The sequence below is a fragment of the Dermochelys coriacea genome, chromosome 3, assembly GCF_009764565.3.
Source record: "Dermochelys coriacea isolate rDerCor1 chromosome 3, rDerCor1.pri.v4, whole genome shotgun sequence".
In the NCBI taxonomy this organism is placed as follows: Eukaryota; Metazoa; Chordata; order Testudines; family Dermochelyidae; genus Dermochelys; species Dermochelys coriacea.
Window position 1 is genome coordinate 83227317 of NC_050070.1, and position 24547 is coordinate 83251863.

Genomic DNA, 24547 nt, shown 5'->3' on the forward strand with positions numbered 1-24547 from the left:
CAAAGCATACCGTCTATTTTGTCAACAGTCTGTCTATCTGTCTTAGGTACTTATATGCCCTCCCAGCCATAGTATCTGAGCACCTCACAATCCTTAACATGTTATCTTTGCAATCCCCTCTGAGGTAGGGAAGTGCTATTATCCCTATTTTACAGGTGGGAAACTGAGTCACAGAAAGACTAAGGGTAACATTTAAAAAAAATGCCTAAGTGACTTAGGAGTCTAAGTGCCATTTTCAAAAGTGATCTAGGCAATTAGAAGCCTTAGGGTATGTCTGCACTGCAATTAGACTGCTGTGGTTGACCTGATTCGGGTCAGGCTCAGGCTGAGGGGCTGTTTAATTGCGGTGTAGACCTATGGACTCAGGCTGCAGCCGGAGCTCTAGGACCCTCCCACTTCACAGAATCCTAGAGCCAAGGCTCCAGCCTGAGCCCAAATGTTTACACTACAATTAAACAGCCCCTCAGCCCGAGCCAGCTGGCATGGGCCAGTCACAGGTTTGTAATTTCAGTGTAAACATACCCTAAGTTCCATTGCCTTTCAGTGAGACTTCAGCTCCTAAGTGGCTTTTGAAAATGGAACTTAGGCTGCTAAGTTTGATACCTTTGAAAGTGTTATCCTAAGTGACTTGCCCAAGGTCACACAGGAAGGCTGTGGCATAGCAGAGAATTAAACCTGGGTCCCCTGAGTCTCAGTCCAGAATCCTTACTGAGGGACCATCCGCCCTACACTTCTGGCATTCACTTTGGACACTTCCGGGACACATTTTTCCTCTAGGAATTCCTACTCTTTGAAGAACAAGGGAAGAAAATAAATACCCCCTTCTAAGTAATAGTAAGAGCCTATTTCTGCAACTTTGCCTCCCATTGAGTAGTACTTATACTCATGAGGTGTCATGTTGGTGTCAATGAGATCAACAGATGAATAAGTGCTACTCAGCATCACGTAAGGTTGCAGAACTGGGCTTTCAGGCTGTAATTCCGGTTCCCCAAAGTGGCACCACGTGGAGGCTTACTGAAGTCAATGGGGCTCATTGGCTCAGTATGTTCAAGGGTGCACCTTTGTAAATCTGACTGTGGAATCAGGGCCCATGCTTGTTACACAAACTAGAGATATTGCCAGAGGTCTCCAACCAGAAGGTAATGAAAACTAGAGCTGGGAGAATTTTTTTCAGCAAATAGTAAATTAAATTAAAAGGGTTTTTTTCAGATGCCAAAACTATTTGCAATTTTGGGATTGAATCCGGTGAATAATATTGTACTGGGGAAAAAAAGATTTTTTTAAAAAGTCAAAATAGTTTGTTTCAGCCATTTTGAAACACAACATTTTGACTTTTTGTTTCAAAATGTTTCATTTTGAAATTTAACTACTTTCTTTAAAACAAACAAGCAAATAAAAAGGATAAAAAATACCCCCAAAAGGACATCAAGCAAAAACCTGAAAAACATTTGTTTCAGGTCAAGCAAAACATTTCATTCAACCTGAAATGATTTTTTTTTATTGTCTCAGCAAGAAAAATTCAGTTTCAATTCAAAGTGAACCAAATTTTTTAATTGAATTTTTGGTTAAGTCTCTGACCCCTCCCCCCCAACCCTCCTAAAAAAATCAGTCATTCACTCAGCCCTACTGGAAACATACCCTACCTTATACTGAAGTAACATCCCATGGACCTGGAATGAGTTATGGATCAAGTGTCAGCATTAACACTTCACTCCATCATTTGTCATGATTTGCATCGCAGCTTTAATCATAGAATCATAGAAGATTAGGGTTGGAAGAGACATCAGGAAGTCATCTAATCCAACCCCCTGCTCAAAGCAGGACCAACCCCAACTAAATCATCCCAGCCAGGGCTTTGTCAAGCCGGGCCTTAAAAAACTCAAGAGTTGGAGATTTAATGTAGCTTAGATATCACTTCTGATATGTTTATACAGTGACTAGGATAGCAGTACAAAGAGACTACACCCAACAGGGTACTTGTTCCAGTTAAGTGAAAGAGCAATATGTCAAAGGCAAAAAAAGTGAGACATATCAGAATCTGTTTAACCCTATAAATTACTTGAGATAAGAATTTACGGCAACAGTCATCAAAATCAGAAAGGAAAAGCATTTAGAACAGGAGGAAAACATCTGATGAAATCTTAGAACAAGAGTGATGCTGAATGAGCAGTGTCTCAGGGAGAAAATTTCACTTGATGATGGGGCATGTTGACATGAGGTATGGGACTTTCGAAACACGTTGACACTAAAAGTAAATAGCTGTCTATGTAAAAAAAGTCCGTGGGTCATTAGGTTCTACATTGTGTATGATAAAATGTCTTTGTTGTTCAAATATCAGTCAAAAATAAATTTAAATCCAGGCTGTACATTCATAGTTTGCTAAAATTCAGAAAACATTTGTCCATCTGTTCTGTAATAATGCAGCTCGCTGGTTGCTATATAGAAGTTGGTTGTCTGCCATTTGGGCATGGAGTCACTTTTAAAAATGCATAGAAGTCTCATGGTATCAGAAAGTCATACAATTTCTGAGCTAATTAAATCAAGTGAGAGCTACGCATCACAAGATGTAATCTTTGACTGGCGCTCAGAGTTTGTTTTTATTGAAAGCTGTGCACTTCAGCAGAGGACACCGTATACACAGAGTCTTAGCAGAAACATTGCTTTGGTGTGCAAATCCTATAAAGCAAATAAATAGCATGAGGCCAGATGTGTTGAACGTTACAGACTGTGAATGTCAACTTCAGAAACTTAAGCCAGCAGCTAGAAAAAGATGTCTTATTTCTGTCCTTCCTGCATCAAGAAATAGCATTGTCCCTACAGATGCCATTCACACACACTGGAGGCCAGAAATGATTGCGTTAAAGCAGATCCCATAAATAATGAATGATCTCCAATTCCTTGCTTTTCTTTCTTCTCCTAATGCTGTCAAGAAATGTGGAGCCACTGAGACCCAGGAGAGGGAATGTTTTTTGCCAGACCATCCTCCGCTAATTATGTAAAACTCTTATTGATGCTCAGTCAGAATGGAGGAGCAGATCTATGGACCTATGATAATTTATACAGCTAAAGCTCTGTCCCTGAAGGTGTCACTGCATGGAAAGTGCTGAGGACTTGGACAAAGTAATGAGACTCCTCAACTCCCACTCAAGTGAATGGAGATTGGAAGAAGAAATAAAGGAATGTTAAGGCATTAGTCTAGAACCTGGGAAACCCAGGTGCAATTCCCTGCTTCTCCAGAGGCTGTCTGTGTGATAATGGACAAGTCACTTAGCCTCTCTGTGCCTCCGCTTCTCATCTGTGAAATGGGCATATTGGCACTTCCCTACTTCACAACGGTGTTGTGAGGATAAATACATTAAAGATGGTGTGGTGCACATTTACTGCAGTAATGCAAGCCAGACAAATACGTATAATAGAGTGCTCAATGCCTTGGAGAATCAGTACATAAAGATGATTTGAAACAAGTCTATTTGATTTCTTTTGGCTGCTGCAGCGCTTTACATCTCTTGGGGACAAAACTCTCTCTTCAACAGGGTTGGAGGCATTGAAGATCCAATTTTTTAAACATTTGGATTGGCTACATTATATATTTCATAACAGTGCCACTGCTACTCACTTTGCAGTTCCATTGTTTCAGATCCTGTTATTGTTTCCTTCTCTTTGCTGAAAGTCTTCTGTATTTGCTAAAACTACAGTCTGAGGAGGGGAAGGACTGGGATGAAGAAATAGATTCGCCAGAACATTTTCAGATTAAAGTTGAAATGCAGTGCTACCGTACTAAGAAACGGGAGCCAGATAGTGTAGTGGTAGCAGCAGGAGACCTGGGTTCTGTTTCCAACTCTACACACAAACTTGTTGTGATGCTTGGGCAAATAATTTAATCAGTTTGTGACTCTGCCCATCTGTAAAGCAGAGTTAGTATTATCCAAGCACTGGAGAGCATTTGGAGATTTTTTGGTCTAAACATACTGCAAGGGTACAAATGTTACTACTAATAAATACTTAGTGTAAAACAATCAGAAAGTTCCAGTTCCAGTGTACTGACATAATACACTGGTATTTATTATGCACCCTTTTGGCACCACATAAATAATAACTCTTAAATAAAACAATAAATAGTGTACCGGAAAATAGCTAGTATCCCATATTAGAATAAATAAACCACAGCATCCTACAGTAATTGTTCAAAACACCACTATTTGTAATAATGTTTCTACAGTATTTTGAATAGTTACTATAGAATCCTTCAGTATTTCCATAGCGGACACCAAAGCCCGTAATTGAGCTGGATGTGTGTTTAATGCTACTTTGTCATTCGCTTACATTATTCACAAGGATGTTACTAAAGTGAAATCTTAAAAAGTGAATGGGAAATTTTTTATGGAAACTGGGTAAAGGACTTGGGAGATGTTCTCTAGCCATTGGTGAATCTGTTTTTAGTGTGTGTGCATACACGGCACCCGGTCCTGTTATCATTTGTTGGCTCAGCTCGGAAAGGATTGAGTGGGTTCTCCTGACTCACAGAGCCAAGTGGCTCGTTATCCCACCTGGATATAAGAGAAGCAGGAGAAGCTTGAGCAGAGAGAATGTAAGTCGAGGGTGAGCAGCCCTGAAGTGGGAGCTTGAGAAGCAGCCAGACCTGGAAAGAAAGCTTGAGGTGAATCTTACGTTATTGTAAATGTATTTGTTACGACAAAATCCCAGAAGAGGATGGCGCAAGAAGAGTTTCCCAGGAAGATAATTAACCAGTGTTTAGGCTTTTCTTTAAGGAAGATTGGAAAAGGCACTACCTGTTTACAGGAGTCACTGTAGTTTCTGTATAGGATCTTTAGCAGTTTATTATTTTCTAATTTTTGGCAATTTGCCATCTTTCAGAAACAGCCTGCGTGTCTATAATTTTCCAGGTGAAATAAAGTAACACGAGTAACAAACATGCATTATACACCTCCCTGCCTTCAAAAATGCACTGAGAAAACAAGAGAGCAATCTGCTGCCAACAACACCCACTTAACTAACTAGGTTGTTTACACTTCCGAACATATTCTCCTTATTCATGCTCTTCCCATGGCACAGCTTGGTGGCTAGCTCCAAATACGCAGCATCTTCCTTGGCGATAAAGACCTACATTTGGTAATCTCCAGCAGCCCAAATCCCCTCCCCACAAATTCAGAGCAAAATTTGGTCTACTATCTTCATAGCAAGAACTAAAGATGAGGCTGTCCTCACTAGGGCCTGGTCTACACTACATAGTTAGGTTGACATAAGGTAGCTTATGTTGACCTAATTATGTCAGTGTCAGCCTTGCTCCCACCAATGTAAGTGCCCCGCTACAGCGACATATAACTCCACCTCCACGAGAGGCGTAGGGCTTATGTTGGTTATTTAGGGTGAGGCAGCATCTGTATAGACTCTGCGTTACTTACATTGGAGCCATGAAATTGACAAGAAAGCTGGGCGGCTAGACCCCACTCCCAGCTGGGAGTTGGAGCAAAAAGCCCCAGGCAGCTTCCTCCTGGTGGGGAACGGGGAGCGGAGGGCAGCCTGCCTGCCGGGAGCCTGTGAGGCAGCCAGGCTTAGCTGCCAGCAGAGTTGAGAGCCTAGGCTCTCAGCTCCCCATGCTGCTCCTCTTAGGTCGGTGGAAGTGCTCCTGGTGGGGACACACACCACAGACCCAAAGAGGTTAGTGTGGACATGCACCACTGCAGTAATTACTGTGGTGGCTGTAATTACTTAATATAGGTCAATTTACGATTCTAGTGTAGACATACCCTTAAGGCATAATGTTGCAATTCACTACCAGCGACAGGTTTTAAATCTTCTCTCCTCACCTAGTTTAAATGAAGTCTGTGGTCTCAGTCCAATTGCGACTTGGCAAGTGTCCCCAGGACACAAACTAGCAGCACAGCTGGCAGCCTCAGCAGAGAGCTGAAGGCATGGCGACAGAATGTGAACTATCCTTCTATTCCTAGAAGAGGTTCCTCCAGGTCAGGTTTGAATCCTGGGGAAGCTGGGACTGCTCCTCCCTGTGCTGATATCATCTCATGGACAGAGACACATTCCGTCTTCAGGAGTCTCAGTCTGGGAATACTCTAAACGCCAAAAGAAAAGGAGTACTTGTGGCACCTTAGAGACTAACAAATTTATTAGAGCATAAGCTTTCGTGAGCTACAGCTCACTTCATCGGATGCATTTGGTGGAAAAAACAGAGGAGAGATTTATATACACACACACAGAGAACATGAAACAATGGGTTTATCATACACTGTAAGGAGAGTGATCACTTAAGATAAGCCATCACCAGCAGCAGCGGGGGGAAAGGAGGAAAACCTTTCATGGTGACAAGCAAGGTAGGCTAATTCCAGCAGTTAACAAGAATATCAGAGGAACAGTGGGGGGTGGGGTGGGAGGGAGAAATACCATGGGGAAATAGTTTTACTTTGTGTAATGACTCATCCATTCCCAGTCTCTATTCAAGCCTAAGTTAATTGTATCCAGTTGGCAAATTAATTCCAATTCAGCAGTCTCTCGTTGGAGTCTGTTTTTGAAGCTTTTTTGTTGAAGTATAGCCACTCTTAGGTCTGTGATCGAGTGACCAGAGAGATTGAAGTGTTCTCCAACTGGTTTTTGAATGTTATAATTCTTGACGTCTGATTTGTGTCCATTCATTCTTTTACGTAGAGACTGTCCAGTTTGGCCAATGTACATGGCAGAGGGGCATTGCTGGCACATGATGGCATATATCACATTGGTAGATGCGCAGGTGAACGAGCCTCTGATAGTGTGGCTGATGTGATTAGGCCCTATGATGGTATCCCCTGAATAGATATGTGGACAGAGTTGGCAACGGGCTTTGTTGCAAGGATAGGTTCCTGGGTTAGTGGTTCTGTTGTGTGGTGTGTGGTTGCTGGTGAGTATTTGCTTCAGATTGGGGGGCTGTCTGTAAGCAAGGACTGGTCTGTCTCCCAAGATCTGTGAGAGTGATGGCTCGTCCTTCAGGATAGGTTGTAGATCCTTGATGATGCGTTGGAGAGGTTTTAGTTGGGGGCTGAAGGTGATGGCTAGTGGCGTTCTGTTGTTTTCTTTGTTGGGCCTGTCCTGTAGTAGGTGACTTCTGGGTACTCTATACCGAAAGGACTGAAGGTAAAAAATCCATTACAATCTACATACCACACAGACTATGCTGACAGCTTGTGCCACACACTCTCAAAGAAACTGCGGAACCACCTGATCAACATCCTCTACAGCAAACAGGGAAAGATTAAGAATGAGCTCTCAAAACTGGATACTCTCATAAAGAACCAACCTTCCACACAAACTTCCTCGTTGCTGGACTTTACAAAAACTAGACAAGCCATTTACAAAACACACTTTGCTTCTCTACAAAAGAAAAAGGACACTAAGCTATCTAAACAACTATATGCCACAAGGGGCCACAACAATGGTTCCCGTAACCCACCCAGCAATATTGTTAATCTATCCAACTATACTCTTAGCCCAGCAGAAGAATCTGTCCTATCTCGGGGCCTCTCCTTTTGCCCCTCCACCCCCACGAACATGATACAGTTCTGTGGTGACCTAGAATCCTATTTTGGACGTCTCAGACTCAAGGAATATTTCCAACACACCTCTGACCAACATATTAACCCACAAAGACCTTCCTGCCAACACTACAAAAAGAAGGATTCTGGGTGGACTCCTCCTGAAGGTCGAAACAGCAGCCTGGATTTCTACATAGACTGCTTCCGCCGACGTGCACGAGCTGAAATCGTGGAAAAGCAGCATCGCCCATAACCTCAGCCATGCAGAACACAGTGCCATCCACAGCCTCAGAAACAACTCTGACATCATAATCAAAAAGGCTGACAAAGGAGGTGCTGTCGTCATCATGAATAGGTCGGAGTATGAACAAGAGGCTACTAGGCAGCTCTCCAACACCACTTTCTACAAGCCATTACCCTCTGATCCCACTGAAAGTTACCAAAAGAAACTACAGCATTTGCTCAAGAAACTCCCTGAAAAAGCACAAGAACAAATCTGCACAGACACACCCCTGGAGCCCCGACCTGGGGTATTCTATCTGCTACCCAAGATCCATAAACCTGGAAATCCTGGACGCCCCATCATCTCAGGCATTGGCACCCTGACAGCAGGATTGTCTGGCTATGTAGACTCCCTCCTCAGGCTCTTCGTTACCAGCACTCCCAGCTATCTTCGAGACACCACTGACTTCCTGAGGAAACTACAGTCCATTGGTGATCTTCCTAAAAACACCATCCTAGCCACTATGGATGTAGAAGCCCTCTACACCAACATTCCACACAAAGATGGACTACAAGCCGTCAGGAACAGTATCCCCGATACTGTCACGGCTAACCTGGTGGCTGAACTTTGTGACTTTGTCCTGACCCATAACTATTTCACATTTGGTGACAATGTATACCTTCAAATCAGCGGCACTGCGATGGGTACCCGCATGGCCCCACAGTATGCCAACATTTTTATGGCTGACTTAGAACAACGCTTCTTCAGCTCTCGTCCCCTAATGCCCCTACTCTACTTGCGCTACATTGATGACATCTTCATCATCTGGACCCATGGAAAAGAAGCTCTTGAGGAATTCCACCATGATTTCAACAATTTCCATCCCACCATCAACCTCAGCCTGGACCAGTCCACACAAGAGATCCACTTCCTGGACACTACGGTGCTAATAAGCGATGGTCACATAAACACCACCCTGTATCGGAAACCTACTGACCGCTATTCCTACCTACATGCCTCTAGCTTTCATCCAGATCATACCACTCAATCTATTGTCTACAGCCAAGCGCTACGATATAACCGCATTTGCTCCAACCCCTCAGACAGAGACAAACACCTACAAGATCTCTATCATGCATTCCTACAACTACAATACCCACCTGCTGAAGTGAAGAAACAGATTGACAGAGCCAGAAGAGTACCCAGAAGTCACCTACTACAGGACAGGCCCAACAAAGAAAACAACAGAACGCCACTAGCCATCACCTTCAGCCCCCAACTAAAACCTCTCCAACGCATCATCAAGGATCTACAACCTATCCTGAAGGACGAGCCATCACTCTCACAGATCTTGGGAGACAGACCAGTCCTTGCTTACAGACAGCCCCCCAATCTGAAGCAAATACTCACCAGCAACCACACACCACACAACAGAACCACTAACCCAGGAACCTATCCTTGCAACAAAGCCCGTTGCCAACTCTGTCCACATATCTATTCAGGGGATACCATCATAGGGCCTAATCACATCAGCCACACTATCAGAGGCTCGTTCACCTGCGCATCTACCAATGTGATATATGCCATCATGTGCCAGCAATGCCCCTCTGCCATGTACATTGGCCAAACTGGACAGTCTCTACGTAAAAGAATGAATGGACACAAATCAGACGTCAAGAATTATAACATTCAAAAACCAGTTGGAGAACACTTCAATCTCTCTGGTCACTCGATCACAGACCTAAGAGTGGCTATACTTCAACAAAAAAGCTTCAAAAACAGACTCCAACGAGAGACTGCTGAATTGGAATTAATTTGCCAACTGGATACAATTAACTTAGGCTTGAATAGAGACTGGGAATGGATGAGTCATTACACAAAGTAAAACTATTTCCCCATGGTATTTCTCCCTCCCACCCCACCCCCCACTGTTCCTCTGATATTCTTGTTAACTGCTGGAATTAGCCTACCTTGCTTGTCACCATGAAAGGTTTTCCTCCTTCCCCCCCCTGCTGCTGGTGATGGCTTATCTTAAGTGATCACTCTCCTTACAGTGAAAAGGAGTACTTGTGGCACCTTAGAGACTAACAAATTTATTAGAGCATAAGCTTTCGTGAGCTACAGCTCACTTCATCGGATGCATGTAAAATGCATCCGATGAAGTGAGCTGTAGCTCACGAAAGCTTATGCTCTAATAAATTTGTTAGTCTCTAAGGTGCCACAAGTACTCCTTTTCTTTTTGAGAATACAGACTAACACGGCTGCTACTCTGAAACCTGTGATCTCCTTACAGTGTGTATGATAAACCCATTGTTTCATGTTCTCTGTGTGTGTGTATATAAATCTCTCCTCTGTTTTTTCCACCAAATGCATCCGATGAAGTGAGCTGTAGCTCACGAAAGCTTATGCTCTAATAAATTTGTTAGTCTCTAAGGTGCCACAAGTACTCCTTTTCTTTTTGCGAATACTGACTAACACGGCTGCTACTCTGAAATCTAAACGCCAAAGTCTCTGAGAGCTGTCAGTGCACTCCCCTGGAACCCTAGCTGTAATGCATTACACTGAGAGCTGAGCACAATTTTTCAAACCAAAAAATGTCATTGAAAAATGGCCTTTTCTCTAAAAATACACATTTCTTTTTTAAAAATCCATTTTCCCTAAATTTCAAGTTATTTTAATGAAAACTTCTATTTTTTCCACCCAATTTCCCGTTTCTTTCCTCTTTTCTCGTTGAAAAAGAAAAATAAGTGGGCGAGGGAAGAAAAAAATCAGAACACTAAAAATGTGAATAAAATTTCCCAATTTTTTTTTGAAAAATAAGTTATTTTCAAATACTTTCAAATGAAAACATTTTCAACATTTTTGCAATTTCCCCCCATTTTTTATCAGTTTGATGAAGAGAAGCTTAGTTCTTGTTCTATTATTGCATTGCACCACAAAGGCCTTTGATGCATTTATCTTATATTTCAAATTTTATGTCTATTGTGCTATATCCTAAAGCAACAGACACACTCATTAACGGCAAAGGAACCTGGGGAGTGTCAGGGTTGAGTATATGTACCTTGTACCCGGGTTTTCTTCCTCTCTTCTTTGGGATCTTCACTACTGGCAAGGAACCAGATGGTGCTGAATAGAGATTGTGAACAGCCATTTTCATCGGAGTAGAATGGAGTGGGGGTCTTCCTCGTTTTCTACCAGGTATTCTTGGAGACTGCATGTCAACCGTATCCAGTCTTGGAGACAGCAAGGACAAGTGACTCATATGAAGAGGAGCTACAAATCAAGCATTTTTTGTTGTTTACATTGAAAATAATTTTTCAAACCCTGCAAAAGTCAAGGCAATTTTTTCACTTTATTATTTTGTCTTACTGCAACCCTTACTCAAACAAGTTGTGCCACTGATTTCAAATGGGACTACCTGATGTGCAAGAACTACTGTCAGGAGCAAAGGGTGTAAGATTGGGACCAAGGGTAGTATGTTAAAGAAAGGCAATTTTCCACTATTATGGTTAAATATTTACTCTCTACAATTTTTCTAGCATCTGTTACCGAACTACAATAAGCAGGTTTTTGTCACCATGCTCTGTCACTCCCCCACAACTCTGTGAAGCCGATGGAGTTGAGCAGGTTTAATGGACCAGAATCTAGCCCATTTTCTCGCATTCAGCTTTTAATAAACAAACTAAGTGTACAAACGTATGCAAAATATTGAGGGAATAAAAAAGATTCCTCGCAGCTTCTGGCAAAAAAAAACCCACTAACGAAGGATGTGAAAACCCAAAGAAAAAATTGAATTTTCATATATTTGTCTGTCCAGCAATTTGTTCTTCTGGACTACAGATCCAGGTCCCATTCCTCCCATTACTGGTTAGTAATGCAGTGTTGCCAACTACTGTGATTTTACCATGATTCTCATAATATCTGGTGGTTTTCTTAAAACCCCACTCTCTGAGGCAAATGATAAAATGAGAATCCCAGCTTTCATTGTTAAAAATACATTTCTAGCCCTCATGGTAGCAGAGAAAAGCCTGAAAATATGCTCCAAGTGCATGGCTAGGAAAGCAGAAGGCAATTAAAAAGAACCCCTCCCAAATTATTTTTAAAAATCTCATGATTCTGGGGACCTGGTTTGTGATTTGAATGCTTACGGCTGACAATATAGTACTGTAGACCCACTTACTTCAATTGGATTATTTACAAGAGTGAGCAGTATGCCTGGCAATAAGTGTTTGCAAGAGAAGGACTCAATAGATCATGGAGGTCCAAAAATATTTTGCCTAATCAAAAGGTTGAAAATAAATTTCGAGTACATGATTGACAAATAAGACTCCCATTTCTGCATTTATTTGTACTTATTTTTTTTGGTTGCTGTTTATTACTGGATCAGAAAAACAAAAAGCCCCCAACACCCCACAAAAATAGATTTACTTTTAACATGTTAACAACAGTCTTAATAAAATGATGGGGATCTGCTCGGCTTGAACAGACCCATGTCGTACTGTAAGATTTGCTGACCAGTTAACAAATCATTAGTGCTTAACACCAGCCACACAACGCTCTCAAGCAGATGGTAGATGCCGCACACCAGAGCAAAGCAAATGCTGTAAGATAAATATAGAGTGTCTAAATTAACAGAGTGGCCAGGGATGGTGCAGTTAGGTTCCCTAGATGAACAACACTAACTCAGGAACTATGTGGAAACCCACTGTGTAAATCTTATCTTCACACAAAGTCAAAATCTCCTCTGTATATGCAGGTTGTTCTTGCACAGAGGCCGGGTTAAAAGCAGCAGGTTGAACACAGCGTGAGTCAAATGGAAAGGTTCTGTGTAGCACCACAGCTTCTTTCCTTCCTTCTTATACAGTGCATGTTTTTTTTTACTGTGATACTTTCTGAATGATGCCTTTGGATCCTCTACTGCCACCCAAAACAAAAATTCTTCTTGAGATTTCAGATCATCTTAGAACCAGATGGTTTCCAAGGGAAAGAAACAGAAGATGAAGCATATCAACATCCTGGGTGTGACTCACAGACACAGACATAAAAGTTTGGCACAAAAAAGTTATTTTTTTTCTTTTTAGTTTGCTTTTTATAAGGACTGAAAAAATAATACTTCACACAGGAGACTCTCAGGCAATCAGAAACCTAAAGTAGCATGGGTTTTTACTTGGCATATGTATTTGTTCATTTATGAGAAAGGACAAAATGACAGGGAATAAGGGCCTGATCCAAAACCCACTGAAATCAATGGAGAGACTCCATGAGCCAATGGAAAGATGTCCATAAAGAGTCTTTCCTTTGACTTCACTGGGCTTTGGATTAGCCCTTACATCCCCACTCCAACCTTTGCATGTCTTATATTTGAATACAAAATGCTGTTCAGTGGATATCTGATACTGGAATAACCTGTTCAATGAAGTTACAGTCCATGTATGTATCACCTGGAGTGAATGCAAATGATGATCTGACATTTTAAAGGAATAAACCTCTTAAGTGAGAAAAAACATGTGAATGGATTCATGTAATAAGCCAGTACAGTCAATGTGATTCAAAGAACCCTCTCTTCTTGACTATATTGAGTACCTTCAGAGAACAAATTGACTTTGTAAGTCAAAGGATCCTCACTATTGAAATTTTTCTGTATTTATCTACCTACCTTAGGCATTTCTAATGCTCCTAGCACTGTTGTTTCTGGGACCCAAGCAGTAAAGTACAATAGAAGCTATAGGGTGTTCCACACAAGGCATAACCAAATGGCAGGGTATGCAATTATACAAGTGTATCATCTTGACAACACCACTTTCTATGTTCTTGTACAGTATGTACACTTGCCTGCCCCTGGTGCACTGGCATGAAGTCCATCACCAAGAGCCTCACTCTAAAGCCCAGGTGCTGATAGAACGCCCTCTCTCTTCAATGTTCAGATCACAAATGCCTTAACAACAACTGAAAATACAGTTGCTCTAAGCCATCCCCTGGGATAGTATTACACTATCACATCAAGAGTCTATTTTATTGAAGTTAGTTTTATGAACCATAAAGTTCTCTGAGCACTGGCCTAGGAACTGGCAAGTGGAGAAAAGATGGTGGGGGAGGGAGTGTGCTGCTACGGTAATGAACATACTAAAAGTGTGCTAGTCTGAGACTGACTTTGTTTCCAATGTTTGATTTTCAAACACCAAAAGCATAATAAACCAAAATCAACCACACACGCTAAAGCTGCCAATGAAAACAACATACACGTAGGAAGGAGGTTAGGACAGATGAGCAGAAACCGCTGGACAGATGACGTAATACTGTCTCTGAACCTCAGTGACTTTCTTATCACAAAGCCACTTCCTGTTCTCAAAAAAGCACCTCTTGCAATGGCCTGAGGGGAACGTGCCTCATGGAATCTGTATCTGCTGCTCTGTGTGTTTTACTTTGTCAGTGTCTGGATGGGCGCCTGTCACTTCCTCATGATCCAAGTATTGTAAATAGAATTCTGAATGTCCTCAGGAAACAGGGAAACAGTGTCTTCTTTGGTTTTGTTTAGTGATTTCTATTCCTTCTGTGGGAATGACCCACAAAGGCAGCTATGTCATAAGCCCTTGGTGTGGATGATATAACTATTTCTTAGGAGGATTGCCAGCTTCTTTCTGTTTGAATTCTAAGATTCTCTTCCACTTGCAATGGCAATAACTCTGACATACTTGCTATAATATTTCATCTGTTCTAGATTCCTTGTGCATAGTTCTTGTGTAATTACTACAGTGTCAATTATCTTATGCCCGAGAAGCACATCAAATGTTGGCAATAAAGTTTTTGTCCTTTGTCCATGAGACTATGAACTAGTGATCTCTTTAATCTGCCAGGACTTTTAAAAAAAAAATCAAAATTTTTGATGTCTGTACTGGCTTCCCAGAGGCTTCTGCATACCACGGTCTTGTATTTGAACCGATGCACCAAAACCAAAAACTCATCTACTGTATAAATATATTGTAATTACTACATTTAATTGCAAAGATGACCAACAACCTGATTCCTCTCTCATTTACATTAGTGTAAATCAAGAGCATCTCTACTGAAGTCAGTTGTCTTAAAATGATGTAAAACTGGTGTTACAGAAGAATCAGGTCCTTTTTCTTCCCTGTATTATTTAATGTATTTAAATTTAAAAGCCCATATGAAAAGCTCTAGCCATCTTAACAGTTCATTAGATTTACAGTCACACCAACCAGCTGCAAAAATAATCAGATATAAATTATTCCAATTAAATGCAGCAAATGCCTTTAATATAATGCTGAAGATTTGCTTTGAGATTTTAAAGGTACTTTGTTCCTTTGTCATGGCACATTTTCTTATCTTTTAGACAATTCCAGCTCAACAATTTTATGGCTTTTTTTAAATTGAAAATCTCAAAATTAAAACAATATGTACATGGCCCACTTTTGATCTCATTTATTCCAGTTTTATACCAGTGTGACTCCACTGAGATCAACGGAACTATTCCTGAGAGTCACTGGTGTATATGAAATCAGAATCAGGCCCACTGCTTCTGTTGAGCTTTATTTGTATTCTCTATTCTGTGGAAGAAAAAAAAAAAAGCAGCCTTCCTTGACCTATGGGAGCTGATGAAGGCATTGATAAACCAGGGATTTCCAATTACAGAAAAGAAAATGGCTCTCTCTAATATGGAAAGATACAGGCCCACTGAAGTCTGTGAAAGTTTGGTCACTGATGTCCGTCAGCCTGGAGTTTCACCCTGACCATGCAATGCCTACAACAGCTTATCTTTTATCACTGGTAGTTTTCTTTTCTTCTCTTTGATTTGATCAAACCCCTGCTTGGCTTCCACAAGTTGGAAGTCCACACAAGACAATGCAAGCGTTGAACTAGTGATCTGTTTTCATGGTCTTCAGTAGATTATTGTCCCTGTTATGGAGGGACCAGCTCCCCTTCCTTTCTAAAGTCCATCCACTAGATCCAAACACAGGCCTCACACTCTGTAACATATTGTATGATCAAAGCCAGTAAGGGAGAAGGAAATGCCATTCAAATGCAGCCTCCTGGCATGTTTTTTTCCTGTGTTATTCTTCCAGAGTTAAAAGTTCCTGTGGAGAGTCAGAAACTTGATCTGCTGGAGATCAGATGCTGACTCATGCTTGCTAGAGCAGCTGCTTGCTAGCCTGGGAGGCTTTATTGATGCCTTTGACCCTGCAGGAAGAGCTCAGCAGGGATGAACTTCCTGCTGGGAAATGCACTAGCAAGTTCTCCCCTCCGCCCCAATTTCCCATGTCTGTGATTTCATTTGTAATTTGCAAGAGGTACCAGCAAACATGATTGCTTATTGTTTTTTAAAGAAGGATCTTACTCCCTTCTGGGTCAGTCAGGGCAAAGCACATTAAAGCCTCCCCTTGTCTAAAATGGAGAGCATGGAGTGGGATAAGGAGAGTATGTATTCAGCTGTGCTGGGAGGAGGCTCCGAAGCATGTTGTTGCTGTGGTAAAGCACACCCTCTCAGTCAGCTGTAAGGACAGAGCTACTTAAGAAGAGGATGCCATGGCACCTAGAAAGTCCAAGTGCAGCTGCTGGGAGCTGAGAGATGCAAAAGCAGAAGTCAGTGTCTGTACAGCGGGAAGGGCTGGTGCTTCTCTGCATTCAGAGTAGGTCTGAGACACTGCGTGTCTTCTTTTCCTTAAGCACCTTTTAAATATTGGGCACTGGGCATCTTTCATTCAACCTCTGCCTCCCAAATCATTCCTTTGGGGCGTAGTGAGATGCTGCTCCTTCACTAGAATTCAGAACTCCCTCTCCACAGCTGAACCGCTACCAGGCTATCACCACCCACCTCCCCAAACCACTGCACACAGGGAGAAACCTTACTTGGCCCCACTTAAGTCAAAAGGAGTTTTGCCATTGGACATGGATTTGACCAACGGAAATAGATTTCACTCACAGATCTTCATATTACTGGCAGTCTCAGCTGCGGGAAGGCCAAGGATAGGAATAGGAAAATACTGTCAATAGGCATTGGCAAGTTACGGGAGGAATCTTACTGGATACCATCTGCACTCTGCTTGTCCAGGGTGATGAGTTAGTATAATCTAACTTACTTCTCCCTCTCTAGCCAGCACCAGGAGTTACTGTAGATCTGATAGGCAAGTAGAGCTGTAACCTGCTTCCCCCAGATTTAGTATTTTCTGATAGACCACAAAGACCCTTTAGTAATAAAAGCACATCTTTAGAATAAATGCAGCTTTTTAAACCTGGACTCCAATAACGGCAAGAGTTGAAGGTGCAAATAACCCCTGGATAAACCAAGATGCAACAGTTTAGCCCTGGTGCACTATACCAGGTCTTGTGCAGATATCAGCCTACCCCAATTGACACGTGGAAAGTTTTAGTAATTCCAGACTCAATCTCAGGAAAGGATGGACTATTAATTCTCTGGAGCTAAATCACACCACACAGACACAAAATGGGGCAGTTTGTGCCCATTTCCCAGTTTCTTAAGAAGAATGCTTTAGTTTTTCAATACACTCTCAGGTCCCAGTCCTGCAAAAAGATCCACATGCCTGTGCTGAGCTCTGATGACTTCAGTGTTATTTGCCCAGACATGAAGATCTATGCAGGTGGTTTCCTTTGCAGGATTGGGGCCTCAGTCTATCTGTGTATTGACTCTTCCCATTTTCATATGTTTCGAGTTGCAGAACCTTGGAGTCCTAGAAATCTCCAGCTGTTGAAACCTGCTGCAGTTCTTCTCACCCTCAGCTCTGGGTAGTCCTTAACCTCTGTTTGCAAATAAGGGATAATGTGCTTGTGATTCTTGCTTGTTTCTTTCAACCATCAAATTGTAAAGAAAACAATATATGCATATTAAAAATGTAGCTGAGCAAACACTTTGCAGCAAGTAATTTGACAAATTTCCCCTCCTTTTCAGCTCTCAGAATGTGTCTTTTGATTGTGACTATAGTCATAAGATGACCATCTCTCCCAACACACAGGGAGAAGGGTTGATGATGTCATGCCATGCAATGGTCTATTGAAATGGTTATCTGCTAAGGCACATTTCATAACTCATCTCTTTTTTGGATATCAGAAGTTAAGGTTAGAGGGGATTGTTTGTTCTGGAAAGTCTCCTTTTTCTTTGATCCTTGGTAAGAGATTCTGGGCTGTATGTGCAACATGAGCCAGTGGAAGGATATATTTAAATAAATAACATGAACGCCACACATATCATCATCACATATAGATACATCATCTCTCACAGATTTCAGTGCAGCTTGAAAATATGATTATTTTATGGCACTCTATAGTGCCAATTGATGGGGAAGACATTTTATTAATAGGTGTGAGGTTCTTACTCACAAGTCAGACACTTCCAGGGATGTCTTTACATACCTGCATTAGCTGTAGACACAAGTTGCCATCCACCCCTATATACATTAGCCAATCCTGAGTATCACAAGTTTAGCATCTGGGATAATTAGAGTCTTGTATTCGTTTTTTGTCAGGGTTCCCTCCCCACTCGGAACTCTAGGGTACAGATGTGGGGACCCGCATGAAAGCCCCCTAAGCTGATTTCTACCAGCTTAGGTTAAAAACTTCCCCAAGGCACAAATCCTTTGTCCTTGTACAGTACGCTGCCATCACCAAGTGATTTAGATAAGAATCATGGAAAGGACCACTTGGAATTCCTATTCCCCCAAAATATCCCCCCCCCCAAGCCCTACACCCCCTTCCTGGGAAGGCTTGAGAATAATATACCAATCAAATAGGTAAACCAGATTCTTAAAATATAGAACTTTATTATAAAGAAAAAAAAGTTAAAAAAGCACCTCTGTAAAAGCAGGATGGAAGGTAACTTTATAGGATAATCAGGTTCAAAACACAGAGGATTCCCCTCTAAGCAAAACTTTAAAGTTACAAAAAACAGAGATAAACCTCCCTCTTAGCACAGGGAAAATTCACAAGTTGAAACCAAAAAGTAATCTAACGTGTCCTGCCTTATTTACTTACTCTTTTTGCAATATTGAGACTCACTTTGGGATGGTTTATAGGAGAGGGAGTTTTCTGACCTGATGCTTCTCAAGAGAACACACAAACAAAGCCCCTCCCTCCCCCCCAGATTTGAAAGTATCTTCTTTCCCCATTCGTCCTTTTGGTCAGGTGCCAACCAGGTTATTTGAGCTTCTTAACCCCTTACAGGTAAGGAGGAATTCTGAGTACCCTTAGCTGGATGGTTATGATACACCCCCCCAAATCACAGATGGTGCTGGACAGCCTGTACCACACTGGCTGTGATTTCTTCCTGGAGCTCTAGGAGAAAACAGAGTTAAATAAGTGTTAATAGGCTACCCTTAGCTGTATGGTTATGACAGTTTTAGACCTTACACCATCAGGTTATGATCGTGTTGTGAGGCTGAGTTAATACAAGACTGTGTTGCATTGCAACATGATGCATTGCCCTCTTAGAATGTACATTATGAAATGGAAACTCACACATCATGGATAGGAATGGGCTGAGATTTAGTTGAATGGGATCCCTCTAATAGGGCCCTTCCTCAAGGAAGAAGCATGGTCTAGTCACTAAAGCATAGGACTGAAAGTCTGTGTTTTATTCCCAACAGCTTCCTGTGTGCCCTGTGACAAGTCACACACTAAATCTCTCCGTGTCTCAGTTTCCTTGTGTGTAACCTGGAGATTAGTATTATGGTAGTGCCTAGATATCCCAAAAAAGATCAGAGCTCCTTTGTCTTACGTACTCTGTAGACACAGAACAAGAAACAGTCATTGCCCATAAAACCATGCAATCTAAGTAGACAAGACAGACACAGGCACAGAAAGGGGAAGTGATTTGCTCAATGTCCCACACAGGCCAGTGGCAGAGTCAGCAATGGAGCTCATGCCTCCTAGTCTAGTCCCCTGTCACCTGGACCACGCTGATTAGTAACAATGGCAAAACATGCTAATACTTACGTGGACATTTTTGCATTAAAAATGTTTGAAGTTTTTTGACCATTTTATAGCAAGGTGAAATTTTTCATAGATTCAAAACTCCAATTAAAAGCTGTCACAAAAAGTTTTGGGGGAAAAACGTCCTGCATCTTTCAACCAGCTCTACTCTCTAGGATAATAATATCTGTTAAGTGGATAAACAGTTTGTAAACTATCTGGATACTACAGTGATGAGTGAGGAATAGAACTAGGATTGAAAGGCCTTTTCTTCCATGGTGTTCACAAGCACTGAGAATGTGGCACTCTAATCTCCTGCTGCAGTGGGTGGCCATATATAGTTTTCTTACTGCAGCATACTGGAGATTTAACTCTCCTTGATAGTATTCTAAGTAGTAGTAGTGTCCAAAACAGAGTACACATACATCCTTTGCTGCACAGACACAGTTTGCCCACATTGTCTAATACAATAATTCCAGGGCAGAAAGATGAGTGGCAGAGGTAGCCATGCTGGTAATTGTGGCACAGGAGAGATATTCATCAGTGTGGCAAGTCAGGTTCTGCTACACAGTGAGCATAGAAGAGTCTTGGGTTTGGGTTGGTTTTTTTTATTGCTGCATGTTTCTGGAGGACATCTGGTTTGCAGGAGCTGGAATGGGTACAGAGGGCAGCCTGAAACATTGAGGAGTAGGATGTTTCTGATGGTTGCAAACTATTGTTTGACTTTTCATACATAACTCACACATCTATGGAAACACAATTGGCCGTACAGCTGGCTTCAACCTGTTTCCCTGAGTGCACATAACTTTATACAACTGTAGAATATGCAACAAGAAACACAGCAAGAGGAATCAGGTGTAGCCAAGCCATTTATGAATAATTTACTGAAAAAGCAAAGGCAAACTCCTGGTCTGAGTTCAAGTGGAAAAATCTTTTTAACTCTTACATTTATCTTTATTTTGTAAAGGTTCAAAACCGTTTATGCACAGCCAAGTCACAGCAGATAACAGGCCCTAAGCAACTTTTCAATTATAGGTGCCTTTGTCAACTGCTTCACCTTATGAAGTATTTACTTATTGGAAATCCCAATGACTATCAATTCACAAATTGGCTCTGCAGTGATCTTACTTTAAGTCTGTGCAAATGGATCGTTTGTTCTGTACTTGCTTATCCATGGACCAAACGTCATGGATTGTCAACGATCCTGGATACATTTGGGCTGTGAAAGAAACTGATGTTCCACAATAATGGGGATGGGGGTTCTTACTTTCAGGGATTGTGTCTCAAAGCTGGAGTAGGTAACTGATAAGAAATCACACAGTGTCATTTGGGACCTGGAAAAAAATGTCTACTTCTATCCCCGCTACTAGGAGCAAAGAGTGGGAGAAAATGGGTCCTGGTGTCATCCCGCAGCATGATTTTTTGAAGTTGAATTCACCAGTAGTGACACTTTGCTGTCCTTCGGGAGCTATTCTTTTGAAGGATAGTATCCCAGTGACACTGGGAAAGCAGTAGCTGCATGCCCCTCTAACTTAGGTTTGGTTAATGAGCCAGAAGAATCTGAAAACCTTGTGAGAATGGGACCCATAGGAGTAGCAGTGGCGAACTTCTTCTTTGATCTTACCTTTCTTGATTTGGTCTGATGTTTTTGTTGCAGACTAGTAGCCTATGATAGCGAATTGGTGGGATGAGGCTTTATGGAGAAAGAGAATACAGGCAGAGCAAAAAAGGAAATATGTGAACAATTGATCTGACAAGGTTACATGAGTAGCAGGGCTGTTCTGCCGTGACAGTCAAACCAAACGTGTGCAAAACGTGCTCAGACTGAATGGTGAAAACAAAGGCAATTTGCTTTCTCTCTCTCCCCCACTTTCTTTTTTTTAAAGGTTTTGTGGTTTTTTGGTGAGTGCTACAGAAACTAGTACTGCCATTTGTGATATTGTTGAGAAAAGAGAAGGAAGCTGGTGTCTAGACTAACCCTATAAAGGCCACAAAGTATGCGGGGTGGCAGATCTTGTTGTGGATCTGTGCCTCGGAGTGTAGTTTATGATTTACAAGACAAGCTCTGCCTTAATCCTAAGCAGAATGAGTAGCCCCTCCGCTCCCCCACCAACAAGCTCAGAAGAAGTCTCCATCCTAGAGGCCTGTGAGGAGGAGGGGGCCATCCCAATTTGCTAAAAGGAGCATCTCAAATTCAGCATGCCTAAATCCTTGAGCGTGGTAAAAGGAGAATGCTGATTGGCCTGGAGGAGCAGTCCATTTCCCAAGTCCCCTTCCCAAGGTTAGCAGGCAGAGAACAAGGTGCTCATGGCTAGCCGTAAAGAGTTCGATGTCTACCCCAATGTCCCTTTTAAATGTGGCACTTCGGAGGGCCATCTATTGCACACCTCCATCTAAAATCAACTGTGACATTTTGATTGCAAAATTAAATCCAGACTCAGTGCATTTCAAACAGGAAATCTTGTTCTGCTGCCTTCATTTCATGGTTTTGAGCAGGAATGATATGTTTAGGGCTGGATTTGCCCCCCTGGGGGTGCACTTGGTGTGCGTGCATGTCCCTAGCTGTATTCCAGAGTGGCAGAAAAGGGACAGCCCTGCTGCTTTCTGATGCTCACGTGTCTGGGCAGAGCCTTCCTCAGCCCTGGCCTGAAGTAATGAGATCAGGGCCAGGATTCGTTCTGCAGAGTCTCAAAGTAAGAGTGGTTCAGTCATGGCTTTCTTCAGCCAAATCCCAGCTAGCAACCACAACTACCGGATGACAGGTTTCAGAGTAGCAGCCGTGTTAGTTTGTATTCGCAAAAAGAAAAGGAGTACTTGTGGCATCTTAGAGACTAACATATTTATTTGAGCATAAGCTTTCGTGAGCTACAGCTCACTTCATTGGATGCATTCAGTGGAAATGCATCCGATGAAGTGAGCTGTAGCTCACGAAAGCTTATGCTCAAATAAATGTGTTAGTCTCTAAGGTGCCACAAGTACTCCTTTTCTTTTTGTAATTACAGGATGGGCTCTCTTCACCCAATCCCCAGAGAAGCAGTCTAACTCAATGTCTGCCAGTAACTTGGCAGCCAGTAGAGCCCTGCAGGGGAACCCAAGGGCTCCAGTTTCCCCTTTCTTTCATGGTCTCTGCAGTGTTTCTATTCTCAGAGCCTCCTGACTTCCTTTGTTTCCTCAGTGGACTGGCAATCAAGAGATGATTTCTCTCTTTGAGAAGAGGGAGAGCCTTACTCTGTCAGTCTACCACTGTCTCTTCTTTAGCTTCCTGCCCTAATTAGCCCAAGTGGGAATTCCCCCATCCTAACTGACAAGCTGAGAAGCTTTTCTGGAGCAGGATAGGTCCTTTCCCCTGTTCCCTTGGCAAAGTGTTATGTCCTTCCCTACCTGACTTAGTGTGAGGCAAGTACAACCCATCACTGCCCTTCTCTGCACTCGTGGAGGCATTTATACCTGAAGGAGGGTGGGCGGTGCTACTGCCACCAGGGGGGTTGCCATGGTAAGCAGCTTTCCATTCCTGCTGGGAGTCTATCAGCAGATCTCCAGAGTATCCTATCCTCATCCACCCCTTACCTGGCCCTGCCCACTGTTTCAGCTGCACCTGCCAGTTGCATACAGCCCAGCAGGGTGAGGGCTGCAAGCACCTTGCATCATTGTCTTTTCCTTGCTACTCCAAGCAGATTTTCCACCACCACATACCCAGAGCCTGGGTTTCCCCTACTGGAGTAAATCTGACACTAGATATTTATGTTGCCAAGATATCTGCTGTTAATCAGACAACACTGAAACAAAAGTCTCATCATAGATATTTGGTATATGGCTTGATGGGGCTCTAACCTTTTAAACTTAGATTGGATTGATTCTGTTCCAGAAGCAATTACAATTAAATTGGGATTTGGTATTTTAACAGATCCCGTTTCACAAATTCAACCAAGCAATTGCTAGTTCAAATTACTTTATTACCAATCATACACTGTTACCAGTATAATTTACAGGTTACCTTCTAGGAGTATCATTCTGCCATTAGCTTGTTACTAGAGAACTTTCTATATATATTTTTGAAACTCACATGGTTTAACAAGCTAGTCCTCCTTGAACAAAAGACATCTGAAAGAAGCACTCTTATATTTATCTGCAACTCGCAGCTCAGCAAAGCACCAACTTCTCTTTAAAATGTAGTTACTTTCTTTCTCATCTTCAGTGTGTCACATAAAGGTGTGATGTTTTCATTAAACAGATAATGCAAAGGATTCTTCTGCCTTTAATAGGTGGCCTGAGAAATTTTTTAAGGACAAAGACTTGGCAGAAGTGAATAAACGACACACACACACATAGATTAGTTTCAGAGTAGCAGCCGTGTTAGTCTGTATCTGCAAAAAGAAAAGGAGTACTTGTGGCACCTTAGAAACTAACAAATTTATTTGAGCATAAGCTTTCGTGATGAAGTGAGCTGTAGCTCACGAAAGCTTATGCTCAAATAAATTTGTTAGTCTCTAAGGTGCCACAAGTCCTCCTTTTCTTTTTACATAGATTAGTGTGTGTGTGTATACGTATATGCACATTTGTATATTGTGTGCAGTGTTGTTGTACCCATGTTGGTCCCAGAATATTAAAGAGAAAAGGTGGGCCAGGTAATATCTTTTATTGGACTAACCTCATGTCTCTCTCAAACAGAAGTTGGTCCAATAAAAGATATTACCTCATTTATAAATGAGACACAAGGTGAGTGAGGTAATATCTTTTGTTTTAGTCCCTAACTAAATCATTGGTGGATACTCATAGCTTTTCCATCATGGCTTGTCTGGCAGTGATCTGGCCTTTTCTGTTTTATTGTTTTATTTTATTTTTCAATAAC

The 24547-nt window shown here is 42.0% G+C and overlaps 1 protein-coding gene across 6 annotated transcripts in view; it reads right to left on the reverse strand.

The window, feature by feature from the left end:
• SCML4 (Scm polycomb group protein like 4) overlaps nt 1-24547 on the reverse strand; it is a 111143-nt gene that overhangs the window by 54000 nt on the left and 32596 nt on the right. For all 6 annotated transcript variants that reach the window (XM_038396194.2, XM_043510769.1, XM_043510766.1 and 3 more), the window contains one exon: nt 10823-11034. In XM_038396194.2, coding sequence (XP_038252122.2) covers nt 10823-11023 — 201 coding nt within the window. In that variant the 5' untranslated portion in view covers nt 11024-11034. The remainder of the gene's footprint in view (nt 1-10822; nt 11035-24547) is intronic.